General features: G+C 41.7%; 1 protein-coding gene across 2 annotated transcripts in view; it reads left to right on the top strand.

The window, feature by feature from the left end:
* Positions 1-732: 732 nt before the first annotated feature.
* LOC136857320 (armadillo-like helical domain-containing protein 3) overlaps positions 733-10523 on the top strand; it is a 302306-nt gene continuing 292515 nt past the window's right edge. For both annotated transcript variants that reach the window (XM_067135906.2, XM_067135905.2), the window contains exons 1-2: positions 733-869; positions 1283-1393. In XM_067135906.2, coding sequence (XP_066992007.1) covers positions 1310-1393 — 84 coding nt within the window. In that variant the 5' untranslated portion in view covers positions 733-869; positions 1283-1309. The remainder of the gene's footprint in view (positions 870-1282; positions 1394-10523) is intronic.

Genomic DNA, 10523 nt, shown 5'->3' with positions numbered 1-10523 from the left:
GGTCATGATTTTCCGGATCTTTCTGGGACTGATTTAATTTTCTTTGTAGTAAGGTACGTTGGCTGATAGGGCAACTGCTAGGATAGGCATCATTAGTTTCAACTTCGAAAGTTTGCGCGGCACTCGAATTAGATCACCACCTTCTATGGGTACCTATATAATGTCTTCCCTAACGATACAGTTGCTTTAAAAAATGATAAAGTGATTAATGCACACAACATTATTAGTCCTATGACTCGGTTCGAAATTTTCCTTACGAATGTTCTTAACCCTATTTTGCCTTAATACTAGGTCTTTTGGGAACGGAAACACTGAAGCTTTTACTTACATCCAGGCACTCAGCACATTAAACTATAAACATATTGCATACGTAACTAAAAATGAAGAAAATACTTTCCGAGAAGAACACGAGAATCAACATTAACCTAATCACCACCGATATTGTTGGAATAAATAAGCTCTTTGAAAAAAACAGCTTCTTACGGCACTGAAAGAAGATCTATAACCTTCTTAAGATTATAAAATATAATGTACGATTAATAATATTCAATTTTTCGTAAATTTTTGGTAAGAACACGGCGTACGCAAATCAAACACGTGCATGCTAGCACTCTAGCTGCCGCCATTATGGACAGTTTCCATAGGTCTGTGAAGGTCTGAGATATTGTAGTTGGTCTTGCTTGGAGTAACCACTATTGGCATGCAATAGACCATGATAAGAAATAGTTGCCAAAGAGATTTTATGGCAGTGATGGTTATGTGGCTGATGGCAATGGTGAAATTTTTGTTTAAGTGATCAAGGTGTATGGAGACAGTTTATTTTATTTATGTAGTATTTCATATGAAGCATTGATGTCATATGCACAAAGGTAATTATGATTGTTAATGTGAAGGTCGTGTCTATGATTTGTTTACAGTTTGTTGTTTGTCAGGGGTCAACACCCATTTTTGAACATTTTTATTATGAAACTGTGAAGTATTACCGGCTGAATTATGGAGTGGCCCGAACTGTTTACTGTGTTGTTAACTTTTTACTGGATTTGTGGAAAATGTATTTGTAGATCCATGGATTAATTACAATCTTTAATCTTATCAAGACTTAAGCCGTCACGTTTCTGTAACATGCTGCTTAATTATTCACATATTATAGTAGTGATGGAGTTATTGGACAGTAAACAGATTGTTTAACTTTTTTCATCATTGTCTATGCAAATAGTTTTAATTTTACTTTTGTAATTAGTGCATTTCTTTCTACGAGACGATCATTTAAATGACTGTGCAGATAATCGGTCAGATAGCAGTTGCTGCAATGACGTCCAGGAAAAGGAGTGGTTCTGGATCCAAAAGGCAACTGAAGGAGAAGGTAGTTCAGATTTATGAATCATTTTTCAAGGTAAGCTGAAGTATGGTACTGTCCTTACGTGATCATTAGATTATATTCCATATGTATGCATAGTATTGTGTGTAAGCCATTATTCCAGTATTATGTCAGTGGTTGGTGAGGGATGCCATGGGGATTTTTAGTGACTTCTGCGATAGAGTTTAGACGAAGTATGTAGCAGTGAGAAATTTATTTATTTGAACTCTTAAGTTAATTTTAGTCACTGCTTTCTGCAGTTGAAAATTTCATGTGATTTCTTAGACACTTTCAGTGCTCTGTTATTGGCCAGGTTGTTACTTCTTTGCTCTGACTATTGTAACATTCCGTTATTTTTTTCAGCTTCTTTCCACGTTCAACTCTTAGGCGTAATCCATTATACTTTTCGTGTGTGAAGTGTCAGAGAGTTGAGATGACTTTCATTTACACCATGTGATAGCCTTTCACCTTAGGAGCTGAACATTTTACATCTTTCTTCTGTACTGGATGACATTATTCATGGTGGAGAATATATGTATATAATGAATGAAGTACTTATTGCAACAAATGGCCATAGAAAATGTATATATTACATAAACACACATAATTACAAATACTCCCTAGTGGACGCAGGCAAAGAATACGTACACGTTATCCCCTGCCCGTCATAAGAGGTGACTAAAAGGGGTGACCAAAGGATGATGGACTTGGAACCATGAAACTACTTGTTATTAGTACCATTATGTGAGGAACACCATGAGTCAGTGTTACTTGTGATTAGTTCCACCATGTGAGGAATACGTTACCTAGGAGCAGTACCATTATGTGGGGAACACTGCAGGTCTGGGCATTGCCTGTGATTAGTACCATTGTGTGCATCCCACCAAGGCAGGGGAGCGGACGCTCCGCTACACATACTAATGTACTAATGTCTAGCACGAGAAGGTGCCGAGTGTTGCGCTTGAATGGGTTGGTTCCACTCTGTTCAGAATGGGTCTGTGTTACCGGTGGTGGTGATAGTGTTGGTGGTTATAGTTTTAAGAGGAAGTACAATTAGGTTACTATCCTCTACATAACACTAATCAAAAGGAAGGAATGGAAGGGATCAGACACTTCAAAAAATGAAGGTATCGGCCAAAGAAAGAAACAGGCCACTAAGGCCATGAAAATGAAAGACTCCCTAGGCCTTGAGCAATCTAACACCATCAGGGTCGGAAAAGAACAAGAGTTGGCCAAGGGAGGTCGGATAGGATAGATGAAAATGAGGAGTCTGGCACAAGTAAGTGAAAGCAATGGCAGGATTCAACTAAGGGCCCCAAGGTCGCCAACCCACACTCACAAGTTGAGAGCCCAGGGGTCCCTTTAAGTCGCCTCTTACGACAGGCAGGGTATAGCATTCGTGTTATTTTACCACCCCCTCACCCACAAGGGGGTTTTGTATTTCCTATGAGTAGTTTATTTATTTATTTATCCGTGTCCAAAATCACTACAATATATTTACAACTACTCTATTTACACTTTGTTTTTCCAGTATTCAACTGCAGAGATGGCACATTCATTGGCTTCCACCAAATCCTTCTTACTACATGGTTTAAGCAGATTTCTACAGATGAGAAGGTGTCCATGATCTTGCTTTTCACCACACTCACACAAATCTTGATCACTGGCTTCTCTTTCACGTCCCATAATCCTACAGGCGACTTCCTTCTCCAGAGTTCCTTTCGCCAAGATTCGGCTGATGATGGGATTGACGTTGTTGTTTGTAGGAAGCTCTTCCTCGATTTCAATCTTGATGGTTTGGCGTGAAGTCCAAACATTGGATGTCTTGGATCTGTTTCTTGCTTCTTCTCATCAATCTCTGCTGCAACTTGTCTCCTAACACCTGGAGGTGCTACACGCATAAGTGGAAAGATCTTATTAACAGAAGTTGGTCGTAAGCAGCCTGTAACACTGCGACTCATGGAGGGCAACATCCACTTGATTTGTATGAGCGGAATTCCTCCAGACTGGAGCAGCATACTCTGCAGCAGAGAAACACAGGGCAAGGGCAGATGTACGGAGGACATTAGGCTGTGCTCCCCATGTTGTATGTGTGAGTTTGCGAATGAGATTATTCCTGCTGCATACCTTCTGTTTGGTATCTATACAGTGCTGTTTATAAGTTAGGTCATGGTCCAACTTTACTCCTAGATATTTGGGTTGGTCCAACTTTACTCCTAGATATTTGGGTTGATCACAATGGTTTAATTTGTGTCCTTTCCAGGTTACATTCAACTCCTTTCTTGCTTCCTTGTTGCGCAGATGGAATGCACATACCTTTGTTTTCTCCGGATTGGGTTTCAGGTGGTTAGACAGCTAGTTCTTCAAGAGCAGATGTCAGTTTTAATTCTACTCCTATGAGTAGTACCACTATATGAGGAACATCATGGGTCTATGTTGTCTGTGTGAGGAACACCACAGGTCTGTGTTGCCCGAGAGTTGTGGCATTATGTGTGGAACACCATGGGTTTGTGTTGCCTGTGGGTTGTACCATAATGTGTGATACGAGGACGGTTTGAAAAGTTCTCGGAATCACCACTAGATGTCAGTGCTAGAGCAACGAGTTTCCCGGGCAATAATCACACATCCTTTGTGAGTGAGCACGTGGCGCGTCAGTGCTCTAGCTGCAGGAGTGTGGTAGTGACGACTCTTTGTTGTTCCTGCGTCGTGATTTGTGACAATGGAAAAAACAGAGATTCGAGCAGTGATTAAATACTTTGTAAAGAAAGGTATGAAAGCAAAGGAAATTCATGCCGACTTTCAGAATACACTGGGGGACTCTGCTCCTTCATTTTCAACTGTTGCCAAGTGGACCAGCGAGTTTAAATTTGGTCGGGAGAGCTTGGATGATGATCTGCGTAGTGGACGGCCAAAAAGTGTTACGACCCCAGAATTTATCGCAAAAGTGCATAAAATGGTCATGGAGGATCGTCGACTGAAAGTGCGGGAGATTGCTGAAGCTGTAGGGATGTCTTCTGAATGGGTATATTATATTTTAACCGAAGAATTGGGTATGAAAAAATTATCCGCAAGATGGGTGCCGCGGCTCTTGACATTGGACAATAAACGCACCAGATTGGAAATGTCCGAACAAAGTCTGGCCCGTTTTCAGTGCAGCCAACAAGATTTTTTGCGCCGGTTTGTGACTACAGATGAAACTTGGGTCCACTACTATACCACAGAGACAAAATAGCAGTCAAAGCAGTGGAAACATGCTGATTCACCACCACCAAAGAAAGCAAAGGCAATGCGTTCAGCCGGAAAGGTCATGGCCTCAGTTTTCTGGGATGCTAAAGGCATTCTGCTGATAGATTATCTTCCTACCGGCCAAACAATTACGGAGCAATACTATGCAAACCTCCTAGACCAACTATAGGAAAAGATAGGCGAAACAAGGCCTGGTATGGCAAGGAAAAAGGTCATCTTTCATCAGGACAACACTCCGCCGCACACAAGTGTTATTGCCATGGCAAAACTGCATGAACAGGGGTACGAATTGTTGCCACATCCACCTTATTCACCTGATTTGGCACCATCAGACTTTCATCTGTTCCCCAAGCTGAAAATTTTCCTCGGTTGATGGAGATGTTCTACAAGGGAAGAACTGATAGCCGAATTGGAGAGGTATTTTGCAGGCCTGGAGGAATCTCATTTTCGAGATGGGATCAAGGCATTGGAACATCACTGGACCAAATGCATTAGTCTACAGGGAGACTATGTTGAAAAATAAAAGCGGTTCCACCGAGGTAAGATAATTCTAGTACATTCCGAGAACTTTTCAAACCACCTACGTACACTGTGGGTCTACATTGCCTATGATTAATATCACTATGTCCGGCTCCATTGCTAAATGGTTAGCGTGCTGGTGTGTGGTCACAGGGGTCCCGGGTTCGATTCCCGGCAGGGTTGGGAATTTTAACCATCATTGGTTAATTTCTCTGGCACGGGGGCTGCGTGTATGTGTCCTCTTCATCATCATTTCATCCTCATCACGACGCGCAGGTCGCCTACGGGTCTCAAATCAAAAGACCTGCTCCTGGCAAGCTGAACATGTCTTCGGACACTCCCGGCACTAAAAGCTATACGCCATTTCATTTCAGTACCACTATGTGAGCAACACCATGAGTATATGTGGCCTGTGATTAGTACCACTATGTCCGGCTCCATGGCTAAATGATTAGCGTGCTGGCCTTTGGTCACAGGGGTCCTGGGTTTGATTCCCGACAGAGTCGAGAATTTTAACCATCATTGGTTAATTTTGCTGGCATGGGGGCACAGGACGCCTACGGGTATCAAATCAAAGAAGACCTGCACCTGGCAAGTCAAACTTGACCTCGGACACTCCCGGCACTAAAAGCCATACGCAATTTCATTTCAGTACCACTATGTAAGGAATACCACGGATCTAGCCGGCAGCTGTGATTAGTCCCACTATATGGGGAACACCATGGGTCTGCATTTCTTGTGAGTAATACCTTTATGTGAGGAACACCATGGGTCTGCGTTACCTTGAGTGGCGCCATTATGTGTGACATACTATGGGTCTACATTACCTGTGATTGGTAGCACCATGTGAGGAACACCATGAGTACATTAATTTTGATTGATATCTCTATACGAGGAGCACTATGGTTCTGCTTTACCAGTGATTAGTACTGTTATAACCAGCCGGGGACCTGGATTTTGGACCCCTTTGGACAACAAGCATCATCTCAGAAAATAAGGCATTGTAAATTGGATCCACTGATTGTTTTGGACTCATGGTCATCATTCGGTTTCGATTCTAGTCAGTAGATACGTTTTGAAGTTGTAATTATCGTTTCATTTTGTTGCACCTCTTACCATTAGGGCATGTTGCCATCCTCTAGTGAGGGCGCAATACAAAAGCGAAGCCCTCGTGATGAAGAAAGCTCGTTGACCCATGTCCATATGTGGCCAGAGGGACAAGGCCCACTATATGGCCTGTGCTTTGTGCTGATCGCGCTCCGCGGGAGTTGCTGGGAACAAGGCCTTGAGCGCTTGTGCGAGCTGGATCACACGGGGAAGGGCAGGCATGGGTAAGGCCTTTCCATACGTTGCTGGTGCTAAGGACTGCCAATCATAGCGCTGCTGCTGCAGTTGTAGAAGTTCTGGATCATCCGCTTATTCCTGCTGGTGGCGACCCATCGCCTCGCAGATAACCAACTGATGTCCCTCCTGGAACGAGCCTTCCTTTTATATGGAATGGAGGCTCGCGTGTACTGTAGACAGCACTTCCCTTGAGGGAGCATCCGCTGGGTTCTCCGCCGAGGCGATGGCTCGCCATGAGAGTGTCACACCCCTCCATGCACAGACTTTAATAAGCTCTATATACGAAGGTAACAAGAATGGTGTGGCGTCCAGAACAGCCCCACGACCGGTACTCAGAATGTACCTGGCTACGGAACTGTCCATGAATACAGAGAGATTAGTACATGATACATAAGAAAAATCATTGAGAAAGTGGTGAGCTGTAATGACGGCCGCCGCTGTCTCGACTACGTTGATACGGGTTGGATGGTAGAAAGCCAGTGCGCAAGCTTGTTTGAACCTCGGCACCACCGCTGCTGTGGACCAAGGTGTGTTGTTAAGCCGCTTTAAAGAACAAACTTCAACCATCAGAATTACAAACATTCTTCATTTGAGATTCGGGTTCGAAGCTCTTTGTTCCACTGAAATAGGAAAAAACACAGGCATTTTAGATATTTGAAGTGCAAAACTACACCATATTATATGATATCTGTTACACCAGTCTCTACATAATTTGCATTTACACTCTGTACCTGGTAAGTGATACCTCACTGTGCTGCAGAGCCTGTGATGAAAACCATACCCTACATATCTGATCATCATATGCCTTAGCTTGAAATTTGTTCCTTTCCAATCTTCTAGTGCATCGCGTCAGTTGCAGAGAAATCATCCCATATTTCTTTTCTTTTATTGTTCATTTCTGTCATCTCCACATAGCTTGGGGTAGGTGGGAGTAGTAAATTTGACCTCAGTTCCTCAACATAAAATTGTTCTCTCGCCAGGACATATACCAGGTAAGACTGTGTGAATGCGGACACGCATAGTACTTTTTTTGAGGTAAATTGCCTTTACTTCCTCAAGCTCTTTCAGTTGAGTTTTTGTGAGATGCTGCCAGATATTTTCTCATCCATAAGTGGCTTCGCTTTTCGGATACGCTGTAATGTCAGGATTTCATCCTTCAGGAGTTCTTTTTCGTGCCAGTAAACCTACTGACACAAGGCTGACATATTTGAGCACACTCAACTATCACTGGACTGAACCAGGATCAAATCTGCCAAGTTGGGATCAGAAGGCCAGCGCCTCAACCATCTGAGCCACTCAGCCGGCGAATTGAAAGTATAATACAGAAAGTACACACGCTCATAATGGCTATTTTTTTCTTATCCATGAGAATGTCTCATAAAAATGTAATTTCCCTCTTAATGTATTTCATGAAAACACATACATTTCACATTTTGTACTCAGTTTCACATTTTATCACTGATTAAAAATCCACAATGATACACTTCATTGTCTTTCAAACTTCAAATACACTTATGTTTAGAGGAACATCTAGCCACTTTTTGGATTTATCGCAGTTGCAAAAATCTACCCTCTCTAGGTAGGAATATTCTCCCCATCCATGAAAAATCATCCTATAAACATGATATCTTTTGGGTTTTGGCCATGTAAAAGAGTCAAACAGCAGGGAGTAGTTTCTCTTCTGAGCACAAAGTCTCCGCGAAATCTAAAGATTCCCTTCAGTTGGCCTCTTTTTATATGACAGTAATAAAAATATCATGTCTATTAATCTGAGCCATGAAAATATCAGTCTAACCAGTGATCCTGTTTACTCCTCTTTCATCTAGTGATTTGTGGTATAGATTACTGTAGTCATGATGCCCTATTTTATGAACCACAGACAAGCTGAGTGGCCTAGTACCTAAGTGTTCTTGAGAGTAAGGATACAAGTTACCATGAAATAAGTGGACATCTTGGACATATTCTGAATCATGGCCCTATTTGTGCTCTGGCATCTAGGACTATCCAGTCCACTGGTAGTCCCTGAACTGCTAAGAAGCGAAACACTCGCTGGGAAGAGAACAACAGCGATGCGAATTCAGAAAGCATGCCGTCGGACTCAATCCTAGCAGGTATTATCAGTGCCTTGTGCTGTGATTGTGGAAAAAATGTGGCAAATAAAGTTTATAAAGAAAGAGCACAAGAAATACCTTTCTCTGTGAACAGTTCTTTGTTAGTTAAGTATCCATCTAAAAAGAGCTGTATCTTAATAAGTCTACAGCCTTTACCTTCCAATCCTATCCCTTTTTCCATTTTTGCGGTTTCAGAAACTAACGATGTGTTAGTGTGATGTTATTCCACTCACAACACACAAAGTCGTCATTGGAAAAATAAAAGAGAATGATGGCTCTGAAGTAAACTTGATGAGGAAGAAGTTAAGGAATATTACTTTTGTTTTCCCAGAACAAAACATTACTGAAGTGGGTAATAAAGGCCCTATCCTGTCCATAACTTATGTGATTGGGATAGTTTTGTTGCATAAAAAGGAAAGGTCAGATAATGCGAGGAACAGATGAAGATCTTTATTATAAAAGAGAAAACAATGTAAAATGCTTTTAAAATAACAGCAAAATTTCACGTAGTGATGTGACTAATACAGTAGTTGCATTTTGTCTGTTTAATGAAATGGACATTAAAAAAAGTGCATTTTGTAGGCCTATTGGTCATTATTCATTACACTATATGTGGAACCTACAGTACTGTGAAAATATTACTGTACAAAAGTGAATTCAGTTGAAAAAGTCTGTAATATTCTTTTGTTGCACGTAAAGATGGCGGAGGGTAAGACACTTCGTGGTCCCCGTATATTAACACGTTGAGTGCCGAGCCGATTGTAGCACACTATTCCACTGGTGCCAGGCTTGTTTTTGAATTGCATTCCGCTGGTGCCAAAGCAATTGTACGCGTTGTAGTCTGTTTATATAATCTTGGGATATATTTATATGATGTACTAAGTAAATTTTATCTCACCATACCATGGTCATGTGTGACGCCATATGGTGTCACATCAATTTTTAGGAAAGATAAAATATAGCGTGACGCCATATGGTGTCACAGAATTTTTTGACATGGAATGTGCAATACGAATTTCAAATACGAGATATTTATTTGCTAATTCAAATTAACGCAATATTTATGAAAACCTAGTAAAATGCAAAACAAGTACTTATATTACATTACATATTGTTGATAACAGTTTTCTGATAACTCTAAACATTGAAAATATGCGTCTCGGCACGCCCGAGTTCTTGTTACTCGTTGTAATTTTTCAAACCTTATTGGCATCGTTGTTCAAACATCGTCCTTTGTACACTTGTTTCATGTGCTGTTTTCATATTTACGTTTTGCACATCTGATCGGGAAGTTAAGGGGAACGCGCTAACCTTACGCTACCTGGCTGCTGGCGCAGCTCGACGCAGCCCGGTTGGTTCACGTCCGCTGCTTCGCTCCTCCCTACCTCTCCGCCACACCCCGATACTCCCGCGGCACTTCTAATTTTATGACTATTTATTTGTTCAATTTTGGCATTTAACCCCTCAGCGTCGCAGCCATTTAAATAGCTTCCTATCCCGCGGCCGGATGAGATTTCAACTACGCGCGACGGAAATACATCAATTCACTTAAAGCGTTACTACAAGTATAAGAGTAGCCCGATTTTCACGAAATTTGGAAATCCTTATGACAGAACTATGTACATGCAGATAATTACATAATAGTTTCACATTTCCTTAGTAATTTAGTTCCGTGTGATAGAGTTCGAAGCACTCTTGGAGACAGGGACTCAAGTCACACTCCTGGCAGCAGTACACTGACGTCTTCTTTTCGCCGTGTTTTGAACACAGGATACAATGTCTCTGAGGTTTGGATTTCCAACTCTTGGGTGCTAATTTCCTGATAAAATGACTTTCCTGCAACCTTGGAACTGTATTATCTGATGCGCGCCGGCCTTGAATATTTTGTTCCCCTCCCTCCCGAGCGTATTTTGTAAACAAACCTTTCACCAACTGAACCCGATAAG

Source organism: Anabrus simplex, chromosome 1 (assembly GCF_040414725.1).
Source record: "Anabrus simplex isolate iqAnaSimp1 chromosome 1, ASM4041472v1, whole genome shotgun sequence".
Classification (NCBI taxonomy): domain Eukaryota; kingdom Metazoa; phylum Arthropoda; class Insecta; order Orthoptera; family Tettigoniidae; genus Anabrus; species Anabrus simplex.
The sequence above is the reverse complement of the archived record's forward strand: the minus strand, read 5'-3'. Positions and strand labels throughout refer to the sequence as shown.